The following is a 26805-nucleotide window of genomic DNA, read 5'->3' as shown; positions in this document are numbered from 1 at the left end:
CGTACCCCTTCCAGACCCAGAAATCAAAACTCCAGAAGAAGCTGCATCATGCCCATCCTTCGTGTCGCATGTCATGTGTGTCATGTATGAACCGGAACCCAGCAAGCGCGAGAGATGGAGGGAAACAGAAAAATGCCAGAAACTCCCAATACATGCCCGCTTTTGTTTAAGCATTATCTCTCCGCCACTTGGGAACATACTTGCCCGGAGCGCCGCTAGCTTTCAGGGGCTCAGGAGTAGCACCATCCTTGGCAGGCTCACCACGGCCGGAACCTTCCCTCTCAATGGGGGCACCACCGCGACCAGAAGACACTCTGCCTTGAGGAGCAGGGCGCTCGGGAATGGGAGCACCGCCGCCAGCAGCTCTAGCAGCCTCTCTCTCACGCCAGCTGGAGCCTCCAGTCTTGCCAGCAAGGGCGAGGCGGGGAGGACCACCAGCGGCAGGAGGGCGCTCGTTGGAGTCGGTCCGCTCGACAGGAGGAGCTCTGGCCGGAGGAGGAGCGGCGGCAGCGGGCTCTGGTGGGGCACCACCGGCAGCCTTGGCGGCTTCGCGTTCTCTCCAGCTGGGTCTGTTGCCGGCAAGGGCAATACGGGGGGGGGCGGCGGCCGAGGGGGCCTCCACTGGTGGAATCTCCCGGCGGATAGGAGGAGCAGTGTCGGCAGCCTTCTCGGCCTTGCGACGGGCCATGGCTTCCTCCTCGCGTTGTTGCTGGCGGGCCTGGGCCTCGCGAGCCTTCTCGCGCTCCTTCTCGCGTTCCTCCTTGATTCTGGCCATCTCCTCCTTCTTGGCCTCCTTTCTCCTCTCCTCCTCCTCCTTCTCCCTGGCGGCACGCTCCTCGGCCTCGCGGAGGGCACGCTCCTTCTCCTCACGCTCCCTCTTCTCGCGGATCTTGCGATCGCGGTACTCCTTCTTGCGAGCATTGATCATCTTCTCCAACTCGCGGTCGGCATCACGACGTCTCTTCTCAAACTCGTCGCGGCGGCGCTCGTGGAGGTTAGATCTGAATGACTCGTAGAATGGCATCAGGCGAGACAGGCGGTGCTTGATCTCGACATCAGCCTTGTGCTTCTCCTCGGCCTCTTTGAGAGTTTGGGCCTTGGTCAACTCATAGGCCTTGAGATCACGCTCGCGCTGCTTAGCAGAGTCCTCGGGGAGTTTCTTAGCCTCCTCCTTTCTGAAAGCACGCTCCAAGTGGTCAAGACGCTTGCCGGTGATGCGGAGCTTCTCGGCAACCGTGTTCTTCTCACGTTCAAGCTGCTGCAGCTTGATCATGCGGATCTTGTTGCTGTCCAGGGTATCGAGGTCCTCACCAGCCAGATCCTCAAGCTTCATATCCTTGAGCATGCTCTCGACCTCCTTGCGCTTGATCTGCTCCCGTTCGTTGGCGAGACGCTTGGCTTCACGAAGCTTCTGCTCCTCAGCCAAACGGGCAGCCTCGGCTTGCTGGAGAAGCTGCTCCTGAACCATCTTCTTGCGAGCGTTCTCCTTATCCCGGGCGGCCTGAGCCTCAGAGGCCTTGTCCTTGCGCTTCTGAATAATCTCCTTTCTGGCGAGGATCTCGAGGTGCTCCTTCTCAGCACCAGCCTTGGCACGAGCGAAAGCAGCATCGCGAGCCTGGATGCGCGCCTCGTTGAACTTGGGATCAATGTACTGGCATGTGGTGTAAAGAACCTCGGCGACGCGGGTGAGCTGAGAGCGCACAATCTGAGAAGGAGTGCTCTGGAGACGCTGAACGGAGCCAGTCTCGCTTTCAGCAGAGCCGGCAGAGGAGCCAGCGTGGGCAGCCTTGGCGGAGGAGAAGACATCGGCATCGAAACTAAGGACACCGGTGGCATGGTCCATGCGGATGGCGAGATCGCCCTTCTTGTTGCCGTTCATGATGAACTTCTCAATCGTGGCGCGGGTAACCTGGAAAGGCTCGGGGAACTGAGCTAGGGACTCGACAAAGTCCAGGTCGACAGTCTCGTACACCTGAGAAAGCTGCTGGAAGAGACGAGTGAGGATGACCTGCTGAAGAGGAATGATGTACTTTTGCATCTCCTCATCGGCCCCAATCTTGGCCAAGATGGGGGAGATCTTCTTGCAAATCGAGAGGGGGTGGAAGTCGACCTCGAGAATGTTGTAGAGGTCGCGGATCTCGGGGCGGCAGCGGCGGATCAAAGACTTGGACAGAGCATCACGGAAGAGGAGCGCACGGGTAGGGGCCTGAGACATGCCGAGGAGGTGAGTGAGACGCGAGTTCTTGTTCTTGCGAGCCTCGTCGAAGTCGACCATGGCACCGCGGGAGCGGGAGGTGCTGATGACGGGAATGGACAGGGCCGAGAGAACGACGAAAGTGGCAGCCTTCTGGAGATCAGCCTCGCTGGTTGGGGGGTTCTCGGACTTCTTGCCACCGGCCGCAACAATGGCAGCAGACTGGCGGAGCAAGTTGTAGTAGCGGGACCAGGCAGCGGCGTGGAACAGGTAGTTCTCGCCGACGAGGAAGATACGGGTGAGCTTCTCGTAGTAGTTGGCCATCATGATGTTCTTGGGGGGGCGCTTGCTCAGGTTGAGGAGGGTGTGGATGTCCTCAACACTGCGGAAAGCCTCCTGCCAGAGCTCAAGCTCGACCGCCACGTTAAGCTGCTGGAAACGAGTCTCGAGGTGGCGCTGCAGGGTATCCGGGTCGCTCAAGTTGATGGCATGCATTTGAGCCGAGTACTTGGCAGCAGTTTGGACATGGTTGCGGAGAAGCTCGCAAAGACGGCGGAACTCGGTCTTGCGGGTGTACTTGAGGCAGAAGTCGAACGCCTGCATGGCAGTGCTCTGGTAGAGCAACTCGAGACGAGCATTGTTGCGGAGAATGTCCAGAACTGTGCGGTACGCCTCCCACAGGAACTTTAACCAGGGGGTGACAATGGCACGGTCGGTACGATCGCGGGACTGCTCGCCGGAGACGGTGGCCAAGAGGATGGACTCGGGGGTTTCGCTGGCTTCGAGATCCTCAACGTTGTCGGAGGTGGTGGTCGCCTCGATGCTGGACTGAACCTCGTCGGCCTTTTGCTGAGCAGCGGTGACCTTTTCGGCAGCCAACTCGATGAACTTCTTGAGAACAAGCTGCAGTACTTTTGTCAATACCGGCAATATAACCCAACTTGACTCCACTCATAACCCACCTCGATCGTGCCAACATTGGTGTTCTGAGCAATATTCTTGTACTGATAGAGAGCATCCTTGGCGAGCTTGCCCTTCTTCTGTTCGACCGAGAGCTCGACCAACAGGAGCATCACAGGCTCCAACGATGTGATGGGGACATTGCGAGACCGCTTCGATGTGATGTGCTCGTGAAGTAGGGTGAGGGCCGCGGGGGCCTGGTTAACTCCGATGAGTTCGTGGGCCCTCTTGAGAACATTCTCGGGCTTCTGATGGGGTGGGGGAGGCTATGAGAAGGTCAGTCGAGGTGTTCGTGGTCATAAACGGCCCATCCGACGGCGGCGTAGTGATAGATGACGACAAGGTGTAGTAGAGGCGGCGGCGGGGAGGAGGGGGGGGGGCAGTCGATATGGGCATTTGCAGGCGAGATAGTCGAGATAGCTGCCTTCCGGTGGGGGTTATGTAGAACAGGATCGCGACTCACCATGATGGGCAACCTCCTCTGCGCGTTGGCAGGTCTCGAGGAAGTTTAATGGGTTTCTGGAAGAGCAGCGCAAGGCGGCGTGAGGGGTTGCTTGCGACTTGGCCGGCCTGTACCAGAGATTTTTTTTCGCCTCGTGGAGAATGCTGCGTTGGTCGAAGCCCTGACAGGGCAGTTTGGCACCGTTTGCTTAAAATTTGTGGGTTCAAATTGTACCGTGGGTCACGTGACGGCAGCCTGGAAATGGATGTGGTTTTCAGCACCAAGAGCGGTGTATTTGATTTCAGTTGCCAGACACTACTTGGGAAGGCCTAAAGAGTATGCTCTCGCGGGCGAGTTTGTCTTGCTCTTTGACAGGGCAGCCTCTTCACCTCGCTGAGCAGAGCACAAACTTTGGGGCTTCCCTTGTTGTTTTGGACTTTGCACTGCAACCTTGGCCGTGGTGGGGCTCTTCTCCCTTATATGCACATTGCGGGGCCCTAGGCAAAAAGGCGTTGAGAACAATGTCAAAACGCTTCTGCCAAGGCACATTGTCGATGCCTCATGCGGCCGAGAGCCATCGTTGCAGACCTTGCAGTCATAGCGGATGCGCAGAAAGGCATCATCAGAAGGGAGTTGTCGGCATTGGTACAGTATCGGTCTGAGAAAGCGGCCCGAGAATGTCGAATCTCGAAAGACCCAGTTTGCTCTTATCCCGAGACAAGCTCTCGAGAAGAGACAGAGGTCAAGGTTCCCCGTCCATGAAACAGCAAAAACCCTCAGCTGCTGCAAGCATGCGCGAGTAGCTAGCCACTGGATGGGGGCCCGCCATGTACCTGTCGGACACCTCTTAGCTAGGTCGCTAGAGGTCAGTCGATGACGCCTGCAAAAGAGCACAACATGTCAATAGTCGGTCGGTATTCTGGATATTGATTGAATGGGCAATTCCCTCGGAGAATAGAAAACGGGATCTATTGTACCTAGAAGATATCTATTGCATCTAAACAGACAGAGGATTCACTACATGCTCACCCCCGAGATGCGTTAATTGGTCGTATGATTTGCTATCGGGCTAATCTAACCTCCCCTGGACATCTCATTTACTTTTCGCCCAGCTTTTTGGTAGCAGGCAGTCAGCACGGACCATCACCCGCTCCTGAGCAAGAGAGAGAGAGATTCCTGAATCAACCCCCTTCCCGAGTTCTTGCTCCCGCTCGCCGTGTGTCGCTTCGCCAATCCCATCCGCCCATCCGCCCATTCCAACCAGCTTGTGGTCAATCGAGGCAATCGCATACCAGTCATCCGCGCGCCTCTTTCTCTTCAATCCATTCATTCCTTGACAACCGCCACAACCGAAACACGGCCTTTATCTGCTTTGAACACATGTGAGTGCCAGCTTCCCGTCTCCAGCAATGGGGAACAAACTGTGCGACCCGTCCCTTCTAGCCTTTTCAATTGGATTGGAAGACGACAGCATCAATCACCATCCATCAAAGCACAATTCGTTTGAAACATCGCGATAGGGTCACTGACACGCCGTAATGGACCAGCAGCCACGAAAATCTCACGACTCGTCGGCGTCGTCGCGGATTCCGACCGCCGAGCCGCAGCACCAGGGCGACATCAACGACGCCAGCCCCCGTGAGCCGCCGCAGCAATCAGAGCAACAAGAGCCATCGCGGCCAGTTAATTCTCCTTCATCAATACCCAACGGCCGGCCTCGGTCGCCAGTTTTTTCTGCCAAGCCAGAAAGGAAGCCGCCACCAGCGTCTCTCCCCTTAATTCCCAAGCGCGACTCTGCTGGAACCCCAAAGTCAGCACCGAGAAAACCTCCCAAGATGCCCCAATACACATCGCGCGATGTCGGCGACCCGTCGCAGATCAAGAAGACCAAGCAGAGCATGGCGGATCTCAAGCTTCGTCGATTGACAGAATTGAACAATCGGCTACGTGAAGATCTCGAAAGAGAGCGCATCCCCGTAAGCCAAGCATCGAAGAGGTAGGGCGCACCACACCCGCATCGCGTCGTATCCCCTTACTGACGCGCATTCCTCTCTAGTATCATCGCCTATTGCAACAGCACCAGAGACTACATGGTGCCCAGCGTCTGGGGTCCTGTGCCAAAGGGCGAGGATCCCTACGCACCACAACAGAGCAACGGCTGCTGTGTAGTGATGTAGGATGAGCTACAGAACATGTCGAGTCGGAAGCGCAGACCCTTTGCTCGTGTCCCTGGCACGGCTCGGAATCGGCTGTGTATTTTCTGAGTGTCTTTGATGTGGTGCACCCCCTCTTTCGCCGGTGTCTTGTTCGATTATTCCGCCTCGACCCCGACGAAAAGGCTTTGTGAGAACAGAAACGTCTTTTGGTATTTTCGGAGCATTCGGATTGGGTGGAATTTGGGCCGACAAAAATGGGACATGCGCGTTGGATGGAACTGGGAGGACAGCGACCGATGATTTTTCTTTTTCCTACAACCAAACCGCCATCGCTCTCACTCACGATCCAGCACGGACGGACAGAGCTCAACTTTCACCTTGACCCATGGCAAACCAAGCAAAGAGAGAGGAGAGGGAGGGAGGGGGGGGGGGGCATCGACAGCAAGAAAAAAAAGGGGGGAGGATCGAGAACGACGACAGCAACGGCTTTTCCTACAACGATTACGCCCTCAAAACACCAAAGCTCATACCCCATTTTTTTCTCGGAACCTTTTTATTTTATTTTCTTCTACTACCCTACCTTTGACGGCGAATCGCAAATTCTTTTTCGGCAGGGAAGGTCTCGGACGGACAGACTGTGCAGCTTTTCGGCCTGTAATACCTAAGACTTCCTTCCTGTTTTTTTCTTCCTTCTTAGTTTTGTTTTTTTGCTGTTTTGACTATTCCCCCAAAGTTGTAGCTGTAGCTCGGCTCTCTTGTCGTTGCCCGTCTCTGCAAAGCTCCCCCTGTTTTTTGTTCTTCTCTTCACCCTCTCTCTCCCTCTCCTCCCCGACCACACAACACCCCCTTATTATTTCTTATTATTATATCTGGTCTGTTTTTTTCCTCTCGGGCTCTCTGTATATAAAGTACGCTATGGTTATTGTGTTTTTTTTTAAGCCCATGGTGTAGGTTCCTGCTAAATGGGTTCACGAATGAGGACTGAAGAAAGGCGAATGAAGATATACCACTATTAAACTTTAAACGTGTGTTTGTGTGTGTGTGTGTGTGTTTTTGCGATGTGAAATTGTGTCTTGCCATGGGGATGTTTTGAAGGAGAGTTATAAAAGTGATCTTCAATATGGGAAAACCGTTTTGAGAGAGTGGATTTTCTGCAAGTCGAATGACGCAGTTTACGTACCCATTTTATGCAGGTACCGCTTTTTTAGTCTGCTTTCCTAATGTATGTATGTATGTATGTATGTATGTGCGTCTTTGTTAAACGAACGGGGGAGACAACTCATCACGCATATCCGCCAGCCATCGGTTTGAGATTGTTTGGCAACCAGCAAATCGGGACACGATGGCAGAGCAGCAGGTTACCGAAAGTACGGCCACGACGACCCGACTGCCGAGGGTGACGATACAGTTTTGTACGCAGTGCAAGTGGATGTTGAGGGCTGCTTATGTGAGTTCTTTTTCTCATTGCATCGTCTCGAACCGTTATTGTCGGTTGAACTTGGGAGAACTATTTCCTAAACGCCCCCTGTGTTTTGCTGTCCAGGTCCAGCTCTTGTTTCAATTCAGGGAGTTGATCTGCTTTTTTTCTTCTTCTGCACCTCATACTATTATATCGCCTGGCACAGTTCATTCCCGCCGATGTATACCACACCAGCACTTCGCCACTCCTCACCCCTCCCAATAGATTCGCTAGCCTTCAACTAACACAACAACCCCTCAAAGTTCGCCCAAGAGCTCCTATCAACCTTCTCAACCTCCCTAGGCGAAGTTGCCCTCCAGCCGTCAACCGGAGGTGTATTCATCGTCGAGATCACCACCTCTTCTCCCGCTACTACTACTGAAGCCGGGAGTAGCGATCAAGTCAAGCTTCTGACGAAAATCCTCTGGGACAGGAAGACCGACGGTGGATTCCCCGAAACAAAAGAGCTCAAGAGACGCGTGAGGGACGTTATCGATCCCGGGAGGGGGTTGGGGCACGTGGACAAGGATTATTCCAAGCCCAAATCTGGTGAGGGAGAGGACAAGAGAGAGGAGGGGGTAGAGAAGGGGAAAGAAGAAAAGAAAGTCGAGGAGGAGGGAAAGGTGTGCACCATTGAGGGGAAGGAGAATTGTGAGGATTGTCAGTAGGTGGTGGTAGTTATCAGTTATTCTTGGAATATAGTCCCTCAAATGAACACTAGTCAACAATCGTCTAGTAAAATGAGGCTGGGCCGTAGCATGTCTACTACATTGAAGGAAATGGCTTTGATTATGATCAAAACTGATTTGTTGTTGATTCATATAACGCTCTGGCTCTCCAACATAAATGATACCTACCTTACAGACCCACCCTTCGCTGCCCACATTTCTCTCTATAGTATATCTATCGATATTACCCCTAGAAAGGGTGTCAAACCGCTTTTGTTGTAGAAAACATAACCGAACTTTTTGATACCATCATAGTCCCCATGCCATGCCTAGCACAATATATCCGTCACCCCCAAAAGAAACAATACATACGTCGCTATAACACAATAGGAAACCGACCTGTGCCAAACATAAAAAAACTGGTATCTCTAATTTAAACCCCCAAACGCCATTCCCATGCCCATGCCCTCCGAATTCAGCAAACTACAAACCAGCCCAGTCTCCCTAATACTGACCATGGCCAAGCAGTTCGTTCATCACATTCCAATCGGCGTTGGCGTGGGTGTCCCCTCCGAGCATATTCGCCAAAGCAGGATAAAAGTTGGGATCTAGATCCTGCTGTTGCTGCTGTTGCTGATCATCTGGCCCCTGAAGCCGCATGTCCATTGTCGAAGCCTGCAGCTCCGGATCAAGTGCAAGACCGTGAGGCGCATCCCCAGTCAGATCTGGAATCCCCGGCTCGTTCTTAAGATCGTTGAGAATATGGTCCTGGTTGCCGTACCTGTTGGTCGGAGCGACGTAGGCGCTGTTGGCGGTGAGAATATGGCCTTGATCGCCATACCCAGCATCAGGCACGACAAGCATGTGGTCCTGGTTTCCATATCCGTCTTGAGGGGCAGAAAGAATAAAATCTCGGGGCTCATATCCTGCCTCGACGGCAACATTGGGCTGCGCTTGTTGAGCATATCCATCATCGATGCTTGAAGCCTGTCTCTGATGAGCTTCCAAATGCTTGTTGAGATCCGCATATCTGATGAACCTCGCTTCGCACCCAAGTACACTGCAGGCAAGCTTCTTCTTGTCGACTGCCGCCGTCATCTCGTCCACCTCGTCCGGTCCGTCAAAGTTCAGGGTGATGGTTCTCTCCGGACGCTTCCTTCCTAGGTGAACAAATCGGATGTGCTCCTCAAGCTTGAGCTTGCTAACAAACGGAGCCTTGCAACCCTCCTCTTGCCAGTTCCAATCCGCGATATCGGGCGTGTTGAAAGTGTTGACCTCGCCACAGACAAACTTCTTGCCTTCGTGCGCACTTCGGTAGTGCGTCATCATGTTGGACTTTCGGGTGAACATGCTCTCGCACCCTGGCCAGTTGCAAGGCACATCCTTTCTCTCCTCGACGGATTTTCCAGAGTGCATATTCTCCATGTGCTCCTCCAGCTGAAACTGCCGGCCGATCTTCTTGTCGCAGAAAGGACACGCTCGGTGCTCAGTTCTAGCATGAGTCTTAAGCATATTCAACGTCGTAAACCCAACCCTTTTCTCTTCACCATCCTCGTCCGTCTCCTTGGCGCACTCGTCGCACCAAAACCGTAGTTGCCCATGCTCGCGCTCCGTGTGACGCCGGAGAGCACCGGCGCTGTCGAAGCCCTCTTGGCAACCGTCTTGCAGACAAGGGAAACCGGCCTGGTTGAGGTGCCTGGTCCGAATGTGCCGCTGCAGAGTCTCACGCTTCCGGAAGCTCTCACTGCAACCCTCATAGTCTCGGCATCGAAATCGCTCAGCACCTTCATGAACGGCAGCATGCCTCTTGAGTCTCGTATTGGTGACGAAAGCTTTGCCGCATCCTTCGACGTTGCAGACGTAGTTCTTCTCGTGGGTGTGGGAACCCTTGATGTGTTGCGTCAGGTGTTTCTCTTCGAGGTAGGATTTGTCGCATCCTTCATAGGTGCAGCGGTGGATTCGATCGCCGGTGTGGCTTCGAAGATGAGACACCAGGCGAGCAGGTCGGTTGAAGCTCTTGTCGCAGCCAGGGAAAGTGCACTTGATCGTCTTCATATCGGAGGGGAACTTGCGGCCTCGGCGGGAGGTAGAGATCGAGGTTGCCCCAACGGTATTGGTGTCGCCTGGGGGAGAGGCAGTATCAGAAGCAGCATCGTTGCCATCGTAAATGGAGGTGGATTCTGCAGTTTCTTGCTCCGGGCTGCCCTTGTCGAGCTCCTGGTCGGCCAGGTCGAGTTGCTGGCGCTTGGTCGAGTCTGCCGACTCGCCGCGGTTATCAGCCTTTCGCTTCATGGCTCTTGTTGCTCTGGCAGACATGACTGGCCAGAGCAAGCAAAGAGGGTGGGTGACGGGAGTCTTGAGATCAAGGACCAGTTCGTTGCAAGAACAAGGTTCAGCTCAATGCGATAACGTCGATATCGAACTTTTTTGTAGGTGCGACTGAGCTCCCGGCCGGCAAAGCACCTAGACCCACACACCCCCGCGTCGCCAACCAGTCGCGGTGAATGGTCAGCCTTGCGCATTGCGCAGGGCCCACTTAAATAATTTTACGATCCCTCCTTCAGCCGCCTACCAGACTTGCTTCACCCAGTTCCACGCAACATCCATTTCATCGCCGCAACAAAGCCGACATTGTTGCCCATCACCACTACGCATATCCTCACACCCAGTCTCTCTCGGATCGTATCATTCCATCAGATCAACAACATGTCTGACTTTGGCGACGACGACCGCGATCCCATGTACGCGCCTCCCTGAGTTTTCTGCTTTGCTTCTGCTTCTTTCTGCCGAGGAAAGGCCAATCGCTGACTGATTGATACAGCGCCGATGAGCCCGCCTTCGAGGAGGACCCCGATGAGTACTACGAGCCAGTGGAAGATGACGAAGCCGACAACCGCCCCGTTGGCGATGACGAAGACCCAAACCAAGTAGTCAACTCTGGCGACCCCAACGCGGCCGCCAACCACGGCAAGGGCACTGAGAAGTCGCACAAGGACAAGAAGATTCCCAACGACCAGCGCAAGACAACACCATATATGACCAAGTACGAGAAGGCGCGCATTCTCGGCACAAGAGCTCTCCAGATCAGGTGAGTCGCGTTGGTTGTAGCATTTGAGAATGATGCCTGGGGATTAACGGCAACCAACAGCATGAATGCGCCTGTGCTGGTTGACCTTGAGGGTGAGACGGATCCCCTGCAGATTGCCATCAAAGAGCTCAGGGAAAAGAAGATTCCCCTCATTGTGCGCCGGTACATGCCTGATGGAACGTGAGTTTTTCGCCAGCTTAGCGGTCTGAGCTATCATCCACTGACATGCTTTTTAGGTACGAGGACTGGACCTGCGAGGAACTCATGCAATGATTAATTCACGTTTATACGAGCACGTACAACAAAAATGAGAAAAACCAAAACTGCATTAGCGACGGCGTTGGGGTATTTTGCCATTGCTGCGTTGGATTAGACAGAATGGGCTAGGTGCGTCGTGGCGGTTGTTGTGGCTGTTTGCGCGAGTCTTCTCTGCGGTAGTCACAGGACTCGACAGTTTCGCAGACAGGCAAACACGCGCCGCGGTGGAAGGGCAGCATATTTGAGAGCTACATAATTTGAGAGCAGACGGAATCAAACTGTTGATGTCTCTAGTTGCGGTAGCAGCTGGGCTCGACCAAGGAAGCGCCTAGGTGGATAGGTTGGTCTGTTCAAGCTGAAAGAGGTCTGGACGAACTGAACCTTCGCTTCTCGCGCTCATTCTAGTCTTCATTCGCCATCACTTGACTAGAGGCTTAGGGTGCCTATGAGCATCAATCATTCTCACAAGGATGACAGAAAGTATCTCGCGATCTTCAAATTCGAAGGAAGACGAGCTCTTCTCGTGGAGAGTTTGATACTTGGCAAGCACAGCGAGCCAATACCACTATTGCAGAAGATATCACAATGCATATTGCGCGCCGAAATTCTGTCTATTGTGTATCCTCTTTTAAAGCCTTTAGCTGTGTGTCATCCTCTCAACAGATATCTGCATTTGCATTCTCGATCATCTTCCTGTGGCTCGGGTGCATGCTAGTCAAGCTTCTCATCTCACGACAAGTTGACAACCGTCCCCAACCCAAGCCTCTTTCCAGCTTCCCAGAACCTTTAAGCCACAACCCTCTCATGCCCACCCACCTACCTCCACATTCTTGACTCACACAAAGCCCCACAAACGCAACCCACAGTGAGAGGCTTTGAAAAACCCTCTTTCCACACCGGCCAGACATCAAATTCGGGTAAAATACCTCACCGGGTGACTAGTCTAGTGGTCAGGACGCTTCGTTGTGGTTTGTTTGGGAGACAAACATCACATACGATTCCGAAGAAACCCCGGTTCGATTCCGGGGTCGCCCAATTCTCTTTTGGACTTTCTTTTTTCCTTATCTGGTAACTTTAGATTCAAATTGGAACCTTGCCCCCCGGTTCCGTCCATGGAAGATTTGGTTTCTCTTTTACAACTCGAGAGCCCCTTTTGAACCAGAAGTACATTGCTGAATAAAGTGGACATGATTCAGCTGAGAAGTATGTTCCGTATCGGAAGTAGACATCGAGCGAGAATTTTGACAAAAAAGGAATTTGCTCACATATTTTTTGCAGCCCAATATGTAGGATAGAGTAACATTGGGTTGGAATCATGTGGAGAGAAGAAGAAGAAGAAGATGAAAGAGATCTAGACCACAGAAACGAAAGACGGAGAGCAAAAGAAGGAGCGAAAGATCTCCGGAAGGAAAGAGGTGATGTTTGTGAGTCTGGTTTTGGGCTGAGGGGGGAGGAAGGAAAGAAGAACGGGGAGAAGGGGGGGGGGGGGGTTGGATACGAACCCTCCTTATTGTGAGTGTTGTGTTGAGGTGGATAACTTAACTGTTTGGTGGTAAAGGGAGAGGAGTAGCAGCAAACGCCTGGTAGTAGTGACAGCAGTATTTTCTTTGCTGATGATGAAAGATGTGTCGTGGTGTGGTTGGTTTGTGGTTGCTGTTGAGTATAAAACTAGGAAAAAGTTCGGCGGATGCTTTTGTCAGTAGTGAGTCTGGTGAACTGAGGGTATCATGAAAATTGATTTAGCTCTTTTAAGGGGTCTCAATATATGGAATGCAGTCAGTCTCATTATAAGTTGCTGCTTTGTGTGTTTTGGTTACACATGGAGATGGTAGTTTTGTGTAACTGACATCGACTTTTTTTGTCGTACCCGAGGAGATAAGCTCTCTGCTTCTGACGAGTCATCAATTTGGAACTCTGGGGAACAAATTCTTGTGTAATGTTACTGGGCAAGGTGGATTGTCTGGTGTATCGTGAATATTCCGTGACACAGGGCGGCTGGTGCACTTCTTTCTGAGAAGTCAACATTCACCCGTGTTACGTAGCCTTGGTTGATTTTGTCGATATAGGTACCCGGCCGAGATGGGCAATCCTGAGGCTATGATACCTTCCCCAACCTATCCACTGCAAAAGAGGCTGTTCTAGCGCTTACTCCTACATCAGTCCGTGATCACGACTTCAGTTTGCCTTGCCATCATCATAATGGGCCCTGTCGCAGCAAGGTGGCGCTGGTTGCCTTGGCTATGCCGTGTAGATTTTCAAGGGTAGCTGCATGACCCCAATTATCAGCGATGTTGATGTGATTTCGTGGATACCATGACTGCATAGAGAAGCAAACCAGGCCGGCAATTGCCTGCCGCGGGTATGTTTTTTCCACAGATATCGTTGTGTCGGTCCTACGTAAAGGGTTTCAGCGTGATTGTCAAAATGACACTGATCGCTCTCTGATCAGCAATCCAACGGCTCCAGCATGACATATACCCGTCGAGAGACCATTTGCTGCGAGTAGCCGAACAGGGAAGGTATTTGTGGAGTTTCTACCCCAGAGAGAAAACGAAGAGGAAAAAGAACGGTATGGACTTGATTGGCGCGATGTACTACCGATCGGGTTACATACAGAAACGCTCGCCTGTCTATCCTCGACTTGGGCGGAGTGATTGGGTAAGAGAGTGGAAGGCAGACGGGGTGATCATGTGATTTGTGGTCTGGTCTGGAACCTTTTTCAATCAGAAATGGATCATTGCTATGACAGCATCGTTGGAGGGGCAGAAATGGGCGGGCAGGAAACGAGGGGCAGAGGGGAGAACCCCGCCTTGGCCGACAGTGTGTGGGTGGTGCTCAACGCAACGCCCAACAGAAGTCCATTGCGGCAAATGAGGGGGAGCACAAGAGAGGCAGGTGTCCCGGTGCTCTGGTGCTCTATCCGGTCGAAAGAGGGGGACAAGGTCATCTTAGCTCTCTCTGGTGGGAAACCCCTTCATGGGAATCCGGTCTTGTTCTTAATTCGCAACGTCTCTTCACCGAAAGGAAACACAGTGGATGGTGCCCGGTGAGTCACGAGTAGCCTCTTGGTGGAAGCTGGGTGCTGCACCTGTACGACTTGATATGTAAGCCATGTAGAAGCACCCAGTAGCACCCAGTAGCACCCAACCAGGTCCAACGCCACCACTTACCACCTGCTCTGGACTTACAGATAGGAATATTCGGCCAGAAGGGGCTCGGCTAAGGTAGTCTGCGAGAGGTCTCGCTCGGTGCTGGTTCTAGTTGCTATGGTGTGAAACCAGAATAGGGGAAACATGTTTCCATGAGGGGGATGAGGTAGATGATTGCCATGTTAGGGGAGACGTCGGCGAAGGGAAGAGTGACAGCGAATCAGAAGGGATCCCACGACTAAGGCAAGCGGCAACGCGCTCTAAGGCACAAACTTGATACCTTTGGACCACCTGGCCTGGGAATCCCCTGGGGCGCAGTCCAGGAGACCCGGCGCCAAGTCTAGGTCTGCGTGGGAGACCTCCAAACTCGAGTTGGTCGAGGCCCGGCCCCCACCAGCACCTGGTTGTATAAGCAGGCAGGTTAAAGAGCTGATGAGGATCGAAGGGCAAGGACAAAGAGCTTCACAAAGCACCTGGGCCTGTCGTATATCCGTAGAGACGTGCTCGGAAACAGCGAAGCGAAGCCCAGTCGTTTTCTTCTTGGGTTGTTTGGCTACCGTCATAGCGTCGTGTTGAACAGCCAGGAGAAACGGGAAACTGGGCACGAGTGCTTGGTACACGAGGCTACTATAAAAAAGAGGCGTCGGCGGTGAGATAAGACGGAGGACGGCCAGATGCTGGGGACCAGAGACCAGAAAAAAAGAACAGAAAGAATAGAATAGACAACCATAGGTAGCTCGGCCCTTTTGGGGAGAAATATCAGGCCTCGCCGCCGTGGGGTATTTGGCAGGCAAAAGTAGCACTGCTTGGGGGGGGGAGGTCAAAGAAGATCCGTTTTAGATTGCCAAGGGCGAAATGGGCAGGGAGGAGAGGGTCGAGGGGTTGATATCCACAGCCAATCCCGGCTCAGGAGTCGACAATGCATCTAGTAGGGTAGACGGACTAACACTTGGGGCACTGGTCTGCGGGCGATTATTGTTAGCAGATGACGCGCTTCTCCCTGTCCTGCAGTATAATTTTTCGCGGGTAGTGGATGGAGCGCCCCAGTTGTCGGACAGTCAGTGTGTGCCCCCCCGGGGTCTCCTCCTCCAAAAAGTCTCAAACAAACTTGCCAACTCTGAATTTTTCCGACCTCTATCCCAACCCACGGGTCCATTCGTCAACACATCAACACACAGAGACGGACTTAAACCACGGCGACACGATTGTGATCACACAGGAAACTGCGCAGTTGACGATAACAGCCTCTATCTGACATTAAGACACCGCCCGCGAATTCCTGCCGACGGAGCATCATTTGCACCACCCGCAGAAGAGCAGAGCGCAGAGCAGAGCAGGCCAGAGCCCATCCCGTTCCCATTCCCGACCGTGGCAGCCTCTCATCACCCTCCCGTCCCGCGAACACCCTCACTTTCTCGACCAAGACGACCGGCCCAGCCGACCCCTTTGCCTCCTCCCTCTTAACAAGACGATAACAAAGCGGCCATCCTGCTGCTGACCCCATAGCGATCTACCCAGCGACACGTGATTTACTTTTTTTGCAGTTCAGGTTTACTCCGTTGACGACGCAGCACCTGCTCTCCGCGGTCGCCCTCGCTGAAAGTTGTCCGCTGCAATCCCGCCAGACCCGGTGACGACAACCCACTTTCGCCATCTAACGGCCAAGGTACCAAAAAAAATAAAAAATAGAACCTCTGCAAATACCAAACCCCCCAAAAAAAGCAGAGAAACACGAAGGGGCCTCTCTCCCCCCCGAATCTCCCTCTCCCGTCACAACCACTCGTTGCTGAGATCGCTTCTGTTTTGCAGCGTAATAGGTGAGTCGCTGCTGCTTTCCACAAACACTACTAGCACAAAGCAAATCCACGCTTCGATTCGTCGCGCATTCACTCTTCCCTGGCATCTGGCATCTGGCATCTGGCCTGCAAGAGACCCGCTCCGCGACTTTTCATCCCAAGTTTTGTGTTTCGAGCTTGACTAATTCATCTGTTATTGTCCATTCTCTACAACCAGCTCCCAGAAGTGCATCATCGCTCCGGTTTTCCAGCGCGCTCGCCGTTTTTTTTCCTGTCCTGTCTCTGACTGCCTGGGATCTGCCGGTCACTACCAACAACTCGGTCTTTTTTTTTTTTTTTGCGTGCGCCAAAGCCGAAGGCTGGTGAGGATTGAGGAATATTTACAATGGCGGACCAACACGAAGTCGACCTTGACTCGATAATCGATCGCCTCCTGGAAGTGCGGGGCAGCCGACCGGGCAAGCAAGTCCAGCTGCTCGAGGCCGAGATTCGCTATCTTTGCACCAAGGCTCGCGAGATCTTCATTTCGCAGCCCATCCTTCTTGAGCTTGAAGCTCCCATCAAGGTAAGACCTTTTCCGCTGACGCGTGGTCTGGAGTGGAACACCGTCCTCCCCCAAAATCTTTGCCTTGCGCACCTGGCTAACATTGTCTCGTCCTACGCAGATCTGCGGTGATATTCACGGGCAATACTATGACTTGCTCCGGCTGTTTGAGTACGGTGGATTCCCCCCCGAGGCCAACTACCTCTTCCTCGGTGATTATGTCGACAGAGGCAAGCAGTCCCTGGAGACCATCTGCCTGCTGCTCGCCTACAAGATCAAGTACCCCGAGAACTTCTTCATCCTCCGTGGCAACCACGAGTGTGCCTCCATCAACCGTATCTATGGTTTCTACGACGAGTGCAAGCGTCGCTACAACATCAAGCTCTGGAAGACATTTACCGACTGCTTCAACTGTCTCCCCATTGCCGCCATTATTGACGAGAAGATCTTTACCATGCACGGTGGTCTTAGTCCCGACCTCAACTCTATGGAGCAGATCCGCCGTGTCATGAGACCCACTGATGTAAGTTGTTCTGCGTTTGCTTCTAACCCTGCCGGGCTCGGAATGCCTGAGCCAGATACTAACCGCATGCTTGCAGATCCCCGACTGCGGTCTGCTTTGCGATCTCCTGTGGTCCGACCCAGATAAGGACATCACCGGGTGGAGTGAGAACGATCGTGGTGTCTCGTTCACCTTTGGCCCTGATGTCGTCTCTCGCTTCCTGCAAAAACACGACATGGATCTTATCTGCCGTGCCCATCAGGTTGTCGAGGATGGTTACGAGTTCTTCTCTAAGCGTCAGCTCGTTACGCTATTCAGCGCCCCCAACTACTGCGGCGAGTTCGACAATGCTGGTGCCATGATGAGCGTCGACGAGAGTCTCCTTTGCTCATTCCAGGTGTGTATTTGCCCTGCCACAATAACCAGTTTGCATATGGCTAACACCATCTCCAGATTCTCAAACCCGCAGAGAAGAAACAAAAGTATGTTCACGGCCTCGGAGGCGGAAGCAGAACCTCCACCCCCCGGAAAGCTTCCAAATAATTGTCAAGTATTCATACGAACTTTTCTCCCCCATCTTTTAGGTTCGGACGTCGATAAATTTCCCCTACCGCATCGCCAAATCACGAACAACCAAAGTCACTTCCCCTCGTCGGCTTTTTCCACCACCGTCCTCTTCACGAGTCTTTGCCCACCACCCAGGCACCCAGCCTCGTCTCTCTCACCGTTTCTTTCGACCGCTTCCTCCGCATCTTATATCGGGCCACGGCTTTCACACATTAGGCTGCCCACTCCCCATCGCCACCATCGTCCATCGACTACCGAGCGAACAGAAAAAAAACATTAATCTCTGTGTAAAATGGGTTCAGAAAGGGGCAACTGCAAAACTTTTTGGGAGGGGGACGAATAACGACTTTCATTGTCACGCCTCATAATGATGGGAAAGGTATAGATAAGCGGGTCTCCATTCATGTTAGGTTCAGGGAAAGGGAAGGGAGGGGTTGGGGAATTATCAAGTTGTTGTCTTCTTCTCTCTTCTGTTCTTTTATCGCAGTGAACAACGTCAGGGGAGGGGGGAACTGCTTTTTGGTTTCTCTTCCTTCTCTATTCTCCTTGTCTCTGGGCTTGGCTGCCCGATGCTGCCGAATCTATCATTTTTTTTTCTCTACCCAGGGGTTGTCGTTGTTCGTTCACCTTTTTATTAGTCTACTTTTGTTGGTAGCCCGCCAGTTTTCAGATCCAGTCAGTCGCACACACACACAAAACACCCGTTCGGTTTTTTCCACATGACGAGAAAAGGTTGTTGGGGGGGTTGTGGTAGGAAAATGGGGTGGGAATGCTGTATGGCGCCTGTACAATTTCAGCACAAGCAAAACTTTTTCTTGTCACTTTATTCCTGCAGCCTGCATTGATCCTTGTGACCTTGATCATGACTCCATGTTGGGGTTGGAGGGACACAACAAACCAGAGAGGGAAATGAGCGGGACGAGGGGTTGGATGTTGTAATATGACTCTCTTAGGAGTTCCAAGGCTTGATAGGCGTGGGAAAATGGGGATGGGGAATGGGAGGTGTAAAGAAGTGAAGAAGTGTGTGTATGATAGTTTGGAGGCGAGGTATAAGGGGGTAATGGGGGGGGATGAGAGGTGGGGGTGGTTGTTGGTTTCTGTTTGTGTTATGTTCTTTTTTTGTTGTTGTCTTGTCTGTTTATGGAGGGTTAGGGGTTTAAAGCCGGGCGTATGAGAAGGAAGGCAGGGGGCCGTTGTTGTTTTTTCGTAGTAAGGGTGTGTGTGTGTGTGGTATAGTTTATGTCAACTTATACTGTCTGCTATTACTTTGGGTTGGGGCTGATGTGATTGAGTGTCTAAGGCTAAGGAGAGTGCATGTGTCCCGTGCTAAGTAAGTTCCATCCCTATTGCTGATGGCTTCAGGTAGAGTCTTGAAGGCCAGCTAACAAGGACATGTTATTAACTCGACGGGGCAGCACCGGCTGGTGTTATGTAAATGCTTGTGGGAAGGACTCCGGTAAGATGTGTCCGAGCCGGGCCGGCCGGGTGGCGAACGACAAACCACATAAAACACGAGATCGGATGGATGACTCTTTGAGCGGAGTCGAGACGGAGGCTAGATATTGACGATTTGAGTCCTGCTTTGGAGTGCCCCAGCACGCTGTGGGCATCATCAAGACTACCTACCTACCTACCTAACTACAATTCATCTTGCTCGATCTGACAAAGTAGAATCTATTTTCTGCCATCACAACTACTCATCTCATGTCCCCACTCCAAGCGCGAAGCGCACACCTTAGGTAAAACTTATCAGTTAAATATCGAAAAAAAGAAAAAAAAAACCCCCGAATCTCCCTAGCTGGAGGTATGATTTGTGTGTTTTATGTGAGGAAGAAAAAATGTGAAAGATACCTAAGCCAGTGTGAATGAATGTATCATTGTTGAAGACCAAAGCAACAAAGATTGAGAAGAAGAAAATAAAAATGTAAAGCGAAGATGTTGTACCCTTTCTGTACCTAACTGGAACAGAAATCAGTCTCCTTTTTTCCTCAACCACTAACCCGAAGGACGCGAGAGGGCGGGATTCTGACGGAGAGGCGGGGGTTTCCCTCCTTGGATGTTCGTCGTATACGGAAATTCTTTGTTGATTGGTTGAAGGAAACCTTGGCTACTTTCGCTGGGGGAGGGAAAGGGAAGGAGGTATATATTGTGTAAAAGTAGGCAAGCTTGTTGGTGTAAGCTGGGACGGAAGAGGGTGTGTTTGCTGGAAAGGGACTTGTCATGATGGTTGAATAGATGGATGTATGGATGGTGTAGAAGTTTGACTTGTGAAAAAGAGGGTGGATTTGGGTTTGTTTAGATTGTAAATAATATCCATGTACAGAAGAACTCCCTAAAAGTGGTACGTATGATAGTAAGGTATAGTCCTTTCCGTTACAGCACTGTTATCATCACCCAACAATCCTCCCATTCTCACCGGCCTATATCCCCGTTGATGTCCCCCCTAATTACCAAAACCAAGACGCCACAAAGATATCCCGTTCAGATCTATCAACAATACCCGGCCCCCCCGGTGTCTCCCACGACATCCCTAACCTCTTCATACTCCCCCCAATCCCAGGAAAAAGGTTTATATCTCCTAGCACCCACAGCCAACTCAACCTCAGAGGGATCAGTCACGCCCTGTACCCAGGGATCGCCCACAGACATAGCGGCTCACCCGCTCGTGCCAACGGAGGTGGCCTCCAAAGGGGTAAAAGATTTTCCAGCAGGTTAGACACTGGGCTATATCATTACATACCGCCGCACACGTGTGGTTTTGATAGTCTCTCAAGTGGGAAAAGTCTTTCGAGCAGGTTAGACACCGGACCACATCTACTGCCGCACCCACAGTTGAATTGGTTGCCGTGGTTGTCGGTGTCATGATTGGTGTGGTTGGCACGGTGGAAGTTGGGGTGGCGAAAGGGTCGGAGGCAGCAAGAGTCGTGACCAAGGCCTCCAGTTCTTCCACACGGACTTCAAGATTGGGGGTTGTGGATTGCTGCGTATCAGCCGTGGTGTTCTTGTCCAGGGAGGTGGAGGAGGAACTGTCATTTTCCGATGCGGAGGAAGTAACGTTGGCGAGAGCCTGGGAGAGCGAGGTTAACGTGGTATATGACCTCTGAAGCTCGGCTTCCAATAATTCGGCCCTGGCTTGCGAGTAAATCGACTCTTTCTCCAAGCTCTGGATTCTCTCCTCTTTCTCCTTAAGTCGTAGAAGAGCCACATGGGCAAACTGAACCCAGTACCTGAAACGGAGATACCAAAATGGTCCTGGTGGCTCGCCTGGTGTTCCGGCTAGGCGGCAAGCTTCGTTGACGTGATCGTTGCATCGTGTTGTGAGCTTGGGGATGTCATCGAGATCGGAGGTTTGGAAGTCTTCCATGTTGGTGGGAAGTTGACACGACGGATTGGAACGAGGTCGCATCTGTTGCTGAGATGGATCGCTGTCGATGGAAGGAAGATGTTTAAATAAAAGAGAGTGGCGATGAGCCGAAAGATTTGACGTGGTGCCCCTTCCATCTTTCAGGGTTTGTAACATGCTATCCGTAAGAAACTTTATCTCGGGTTTAGACTTCCAGTCAGGCGCCTGGGTGAAAGAGTGGGTTGTGGCTGGGTGAGGAAACTCAACCTTGACACAGTCAAACTCTCATTCTATGTGGCTGAAGCTAGCCCTGCCTTGAGACATCACTTCATACAAGGTCAGTAAAGCAATCATGTGCGCACTCTCGGCAGAACAATCTCTCGACCACAAAGCATAAGAGGTACACCCTGTCTAATAATGTAGCACTCGATGGAACCCAATGCCCGACTCTCATGGACACACTCAAGTTGTAGAGTGCATATGTGATCAATTCGCTTGGTTTAAACATTATGATACAAATACGAATCCCCACTGGTCTTTTGTCCTTCCTCCCCACCCAGCCCCTTTCCTATCTCGCTCTGGTATAATGCCCCCGGTTCTGTTCCATCCGCAGACTCTCCTCCTGACTAGGAAGCGGTGCTCGTCTTCGGCCGCCCGCCTCATGATCCCCATGACCGCCGTCACCAAAATTCTGGGCCGCAGCTTGAGCAGCCAGATGGGGCGGCGGAGGAGGGAAACCAGGTGGCAGAGGAAACCCTGGAGGCGGAATGAGGCCAGGCGGAAGCATCCCTGGCGGGGGAGGCGGGATACCACCCGAGCCGGGAGGTGGTGGCGGTGGAATACCAGCCTTCTTCATCATCTCGGCAATGGCAGCGAAATCGGGAGGATTCTTGGGATCGATTCCGGGGAGCGGAGGCGGTGGGAGTCCTGGTAACGGGAAGGGTAAGTTGGGTGGAACACCGGCACCTCTTCCGGCAAGACCAGGCGGCGGTGGAGGACCTAGGCCGGGCAGAGCTGAAACTCCTTGCATGGGCAGGCCTGGAATGTTGCCAAACCCAGGAATGCCAGGTGGCTTGATGGGCATCTTTTGGTCGACAAGGCCGTCCATCTCATCCTCCATTTCTTGTTCTTCTTCGACTTGACGCATATGACGGTTCCCACGGCGATCCCATGTGCCTTGGGCCTCAGCGGCGGCTTCGCCAATGTGGTAGCGATCGTTGAATTCAGTTTCGCCCGGTCGAGAGCGGGTCCAAAAACGGGTGATACGGTCGTTGGAACCCGATGCTAGAATGTGGCCAAGCGGATGCCAGTCGAGCGACCAGATAGCAAAGTCGTGAGCATAGGGTATCTTGTGGGCAGGGTAAATAGTCTGGGCAGGGCATGACTGAGGATCGGGGCTGTCGTATACAGCAATGGAGGGCGCGTGGCCCGGAGGGGTGTTGGGCTCGTCGAGCAAGTAGTGAAAGAGCGAACCTTCGGCGCCGCCAGTGCTGAGAAGATTTGGGTGGATGGGATGCCATGTCAGGGTGGAGATATCCTTCTCGTGACCGCGGAGGAGGACAATATCTCTCATCATGCGCAGGTCGAACACACGAGCAGTTTGGTCTCGGGCAGACGTGGCGAGGCATTGGCCTCGTACCTTCTCAAAGGAAGTCTTTGTGATGGTGTTCTTGTGGCCATGGAGTGTGGTCAGGCAGCGACCTGTTCTTGGATCCCAGAGCTTGACGAGATGGTCCTTTGATCCCGACACAATCAGTCCCTTTGTGGGATGCCAGTCGCAACTCTTTGCATCCCATCCATGACCCGTCAGTGTCTGTTCAGAAGCGGCAGCAGCAAAGTCGAAAATCTTGAGAGTAGAGTCGTCCGAGGCGGTCACAAACTTGGTGTCGTTCGGGCTAAAGGCAAGATCTCGAACAGGATCTTGATGAGCGCGGAAACTCTCCAAGTTGTTGAAATTGGGTTGCCAATATTTGATCATGCCGTCGTGATCAGCAGACACAAGCCAATCGTCGCTATGGGAGTAGGCTAAGGCGCGGATAGCAGAGTCGTGAGCCTGCATGATGGTTTCGAAGTTGAAACCTGTGCCATTCCAAAGCGTGAACTCGCCACTGCTAGAGGCCGTCAAAAGTCTTCTGCCTTCTGGCGTCCATCTCACCACGTTGACGGGATGTTTGATCTTGTTGAGGGAGGAGTGAAGGTGCTTGGTTGGCACCGTGTCAGCTGGATTCGATCTTCTGGCAATGGGTGGAAGCATCTGTCGAGGAATTAGCATTGATTATTGCACCGGAAACAAGAGTGGAAGTACTTACATCGACAATATAGCTAGCACTCGGTCTCTCAACCTCACCACGGTAGGAACCCTGGTATCCCGGCCGGCGGTTTCTCATCCAGTGGACAATGGTGGCACCATAGTCGGTTACAGGACCTGGGGGGGGGAGGGGGAGGTTCTGTTAGCTTTTTGGCCCGTTTCTGTTTCTGTTTTTTGCGAGTCATCTTGGTGATCAATGTTGTCGATGTATCAGGATGTATCAGGGGTGGGGGAAGTCGCAAACAGAACTTAGAGTCGCAGCAATAAGGCGATAACTTACGTCGACCTCGAGCTCTCGGCGGCATAGGACCATCGTGGCCGCCCCCGCCGAAGCCCTTCTCGCCATGGTCTCTGCCCTCGTATGCCATGGCAATGGCAATATCAATATGGCCGGGATCGAATTCGATGAGACTCGGCAATGAATGAGACCAGTACCTGTATCGACCTGTACAAGACCTTGGTGATAAGCTGGGTAAGATTTCTGTCGAGATTTATACTATGATGGCTAATCTCATGGGATTGGGTGTAGTGACGACGTTGGGACAAGCAACAAGTCGAGCTAGTGTTTTTGGGTGCAATTTGTGAATTGTCTATAAAGTAACAGCTCTCTGAAGCTTCTGGCTTTGTCGCGTCCCATGGTGGGCGCGAAGCAATTAACATGTGGACCGTGCACGAAGCAAGTGTGGATGCCACAGTGTGGTGGTAATATAGACACGGTGCACCTCCTTGCCCTGGTGGAGCAGGCTGGCATGCGCCAAGACAGCACCACCCCTGCCATGATATGCCCCACCGTTGTGACGACTGCAGGAATTGCATGTGCAAACCTGAAAGCAGGCCTGCAGCTTTTCACGTTCTTCGTCCAATGTCGACGCTGCTTTCGATATTGAACTGCCTGTAAGAGCTTGGCTCACAATGTCTCGTGCTCTTGGTGTACCCTCCAGCAAGATAAGAACTTGTGACTTTTAAACAACCACCAGTTGCTTGTTATCTATCTTCACCATCACTGCTTCTCTCGTATAAACGGACACTTTGAGGCTCCCGGTTGCAGCAGCCAACGGTGTTCTGCTGCGGGCCTAGCTACCTTAGCTTTGCTCCCTTCCCTGCCCTGCCCTGCCCGCCCTGCCCCTTTGGCCCCTTATTACATACATCAAGCATCGATATCACGTCCTCGCGGCCTGCTTCTGACCCATTCATTCGCTTCCAATTCTCTTCTCCTTCCTCGGCCCTTCCGTGCCATACCGAGGAATTAGTTCCATCGGCATCTCTGCCAAATATAACCAGCCCAGTGGCGCACCGTTTCTTGGACCCTGACCAGCCAAAAAACGATTTGATTTGTTATATCGCCACCACCTTCTTTCAACATTATAACGTTCGCTACTTTTGTTTATTTCACCCACACCATTTTCCATTTTTATTTTTGTTTGTTCAATCTCATGTCTCAGGCGTCATTATCGCCTACCAATGATTCCAAGATGAACACGGCTACAGCGACGGGCACTCGCCTTGATGACCCCGCGAATGGCGTCACTCGCAGAACAGGAGGGGAGGATGGGGGAGTTGTGAAAAAGACGGACCAATTGAATGGCAATTCCAACACGGAAACAACAATTTCAACACCAGAGAAACCGAAACGATCATATCGCAGCAGCAAGTACCGCCATGTCGAAGCTATTCATTCTGAGTCGCAACCCTCATGTCTTAGCCATGACACAACCGAGACACCCAGCTTTTTGGGGTTTCGCAACCTCATGGTGATTGTCCTGGTAGTTGGCAACCTCCGTCTTGTCATTGAAAACATTCAAAAGGTAGCCGGCTGCCTTGGTTTTCACCAACGATTCCCCTACATTCACTGACATAAAACCCCAGTATGGCGTCCTCATCTGCCTCAACTGCCACGACTTCCGCCCCACCGACCTCCAAATCGGCATCTTCCTCTACTTCCTCATCCCCTGCCACCTCTTCCTCGCCTACTTCATTGAGCTCGTAGCCGCCCACTCAGCCCGCAGCTCCCTATTCCCAAAACCCAAACCCTCCCCCTCAGGAACCTCCAGTCCCACCGAAGCCCAGCTCTCCAAGTTCCAATCCACCTGGACCCTCATCTGGGTCTTCCACGCCCTCAACATCACCACCTGCCTTGTTTTGACGACCTACGTAGTCTGGTACCACGTCCACCACCCCCTCATCGGCACCCTCTCCGAAGTCCACGCCATCATCGTCTGGCTCAAAACCGCCAGCTACGCATTCACCAACCGCGACCTCCGCCACGCCTACCTCCACCCCGTCACTGGTGAACTCGACGCCCTCCCGGAATTATATAGGGAGTGCCCCTACCCCAACAACATCACCTTTACGAATCTAGTCTACTTTTGGTGGGCACCAACCTTAATCTACCAACCCGTCTACCCCCGCACCTCCAAAATCCGCTGGGTGTTTGTGGCCAAACGGCTCGGCGAGGTTGTCTGCCTCTCGGTGTTTATATGGTTCTGCTCCGCGCAGTATGCCACCCCGGTGTTGATCAACTCGCTCGATAAAATCGCCTCGTTGGATTATTTCAGTATAATCGAACGCCTCCTCAAACTGAGCACCATCTCCCTCGTCATCTGGCTAGCCGGATTTTTTGCGTTATTCCAATCCTTCCTCAACGCCCTGGCGGAAATCACAAGGTTTGGGGATAGGAGTTTTTACGAAGCGTGGTGGAATAGTGAGGGGTTGGGGATGTACTGGCGGACGTGGAACAAGCCAGTGTATCAGTTTTTCCGGCGTCACGTCTATTCCCCTATGCGCTCGAGGGGGTACACGCACAAGACTGCGAGCTTTGCGGTTTTTTTCCTGAGTGCGGTTTTGCATGAGTTGCTGGTTGGTGTACCTACTCACAATCTCATCGGTATTTTCCCCCCATCCCCCCTTCCTCCCATCAAAGGTCGTGATGCTAACGGATAGTAGGTGTCGCCTTTCTGGGCATGTTCTTACAGCTACCCCTCATCCAAATAACCCAACCGCTGGAGAAAAGAAAGTCGTCGAGCGGGAAGCTGCTGGGCAACACCATCTTTTGGGTCTCTTTCACGATATTCGGACAGCCGTTCGCAGCGCTCATGTACTTTTATGCTTGGCAGGCCAAGTACGGGAGCGTGAGCAGGCAGCAGCAGCACCAGAGCGTCCAAGCTGTTTGTCCCGCTCCTCACTGATTTCTTTTTTTCCCCGTTATATATAGGGGAGTGATCGTATAAGTTGCTGTTGTATATAGCCGGACAATAATGACAAGTAGATGGAAATGAGAAAATTCACACGTTTTAATACACAACCACCACTTTGATCTCAAAAATCATTCTCTTGATCCCTATCCCTACCATAATCTATGATACAACCCCCCC

General features: G+C 52.5%; 9 protein-coding genes across 9 annotated transcripts, besides 1 other annotated feature; 5 read left to right on the top strand and 4 right to left on the bottom strand.

Annotated features, from left to right (window-relative positions):
* Positions 1-166: 166 nt before the first annotated feature.
* Positions 167-3420, bottom strand: PODANS_7_9810 (uncharacterized protein; the record flags this gene model as incomplete). Its single annotated transcript, XM_001908313.1, has 2 exons — positions 167-3073; positions 3157-3420. Coding segments are annotated over 2 exons (3171 nt in total), but the record flags the coding sequence as incomplete, so codon positions are not given.
* A 2011-nt stretch (positions 3421-5431) lies between these two features.
* On the top strand, positions 5432-5773 carry PODANS_7_9770 (uncharacterized protein; the record flags this gene model as incomplete). The annotated part of the gene is made up of 2 exons (XM_001908312.1): positions 5432-5592; positions 5653-5773. The coding sequence occupies 2 exons, from the start codon at positions 5432-5434 to the stop codon at positions 5771-5773; spliced, it is 282 nt and encodes a 93-aa protein (XP_001908347.1).
* Positions 5774-7094: 1321 nt separating this feature from the next.
* PODANS_7_9760 (uncharacterized protein) lies at positions 7095-7879 on the top strand (the record flags this gene model as incomplete). Its single annotated transcript, XM_001908311.1, has 2 exons — positions 7095-7392; positions 7515-7879. 2 exons carry the CDS (start codon positions 7095-7097, stop codon positions 7877-7879), a joined length of 663 nt encoding a protein of 220 aa, XP_001908346.1.
* Positions 7880-8383: 504 nt separating this feature from the next.
* On the bottom strand, positions 8384-10171 carry PODANS_7_9750 (uncharacterized protein; the record flags this gene model as incomplete). The annotated part of the gene is made up of 1 exon (XM_001908310.1): positions 8384-10171. One exon carries the CDS (start codon positions 10169-10171, stop codon positions 8384-8386), a length of 1788 nt encoding a protein of 595 aa, XP_001908345.1.
* Positions 10172-10585: 414 nt separating this feature from the next.
* PODANS_7_9740 (uncharacterized protein) lies at positions 10586-11244 on the top strand (the record flags this gene model as incomplete). The annotated part of the gene is made up of 4 exons (XM_001908309.1): positions 10586-10620; positions 10701-10967; positions 11028-11146; positions 11204-11244. The coding sequence occupies 4 exons, from the start codon at positions 10586-10588 to the stop codon at positions 11242-11244; spliced, it is 462 nt and encodes a 153-aa protein (XP_001908344.1).
* Positions 11245-12157: 913 nt separating this feature from the next.
* Positions 12158-12260, top strand: a tRNA (tRNA-His).
* Positions 12261-12305: 45 nt separating this feature from the next.
* On the bottom strand, positions 12306-12542 carry PODANS_7_9730 (uncharacterized protein; the record flags this gene model as incomplete). Its single annotated transcript, XM_001908308.1, has 2 exons — positions 12306-12397; positions 12491-12542. 2 exons carry the CDS (start codon positions 12540-12542, stop codon positions 12306-12308), a joined length of 144 nt encoding a protein of 47 aa, XP_001908343.1.
* Positions 12543-16555: 4013 nt separating this feature from the next.
* Positions 16556-17759, top strand: PODANS_7_9720 (uncharacterized protein; the record flags this gene model as incomplete). The annotated part of the gene is made up of 4 exons (XM_001908307.1): positions 16556-16735; positions 16836-17237; positions 17314-17613; positions 17670-17759. 4 exons carry the CDS (start codon positions 16556-16558, stop codon positions 17757-17759), a joined length of 972 nt encoding a protein of 323 aa, XP_001908342.1.
* Positions 17760-21694: 3935 nt separating this feature from the next.
* PODANS_7_9710 (uncharacterized protein) lies at positions 21695-23780 on the bottom strand (the record flags this gene model as incomplete). Its single annotated transcript, XM_001908306.1, has 3 exons — positions 21695-23380; positions 23436-23573; positions 23715-23780. The coding sequence occupies 3 exons, from the start codon at positions 23778-23780 to the stop codon at positions 21695-21697; spliced, it is 1890 nt and encodes a 629-aa protein (XP_001908341.1).
* Positions 23781-24867: 1087 nt separating this feature from the next.
* On the top strand, positions 24868-26619 carry PODANS_7_9700 (uncharacterized protein; the record flags this gene model as incomplete). Its single annotated transcript, XM_001908305.1, has 3 exons — positions 24868-25218; positions 25301-26318; positions 26378-26619. 3 exons carry the CDS (start codon positions 24868-24870, stop codon positions 26617-26619), a joined length of 1611 nt encoding a protein of 536 aa, XP_001908340.1.
* Positions 26620-26805: the final 186 nt, after the last annotated feature.

This window comes from Podospora anserina, chromosome 7 (assembly GCF_000226545.1).
Source record: "Podospora anserina S mat+ genomic DNA chromosome 7, supercontig 1".
Classification (NCBI taxonomy): Eukaryota; Fungi; Ascomycota; class Sordariomycetes; order Sordariales; family Podosporaceae; genus Podospora; species Podospora anserina.
The sequence above is the reverse complement of the archived record's forward strand: the minus strand, read 5'-3'. Positions and strand labels throughout refer to the sequence as shown.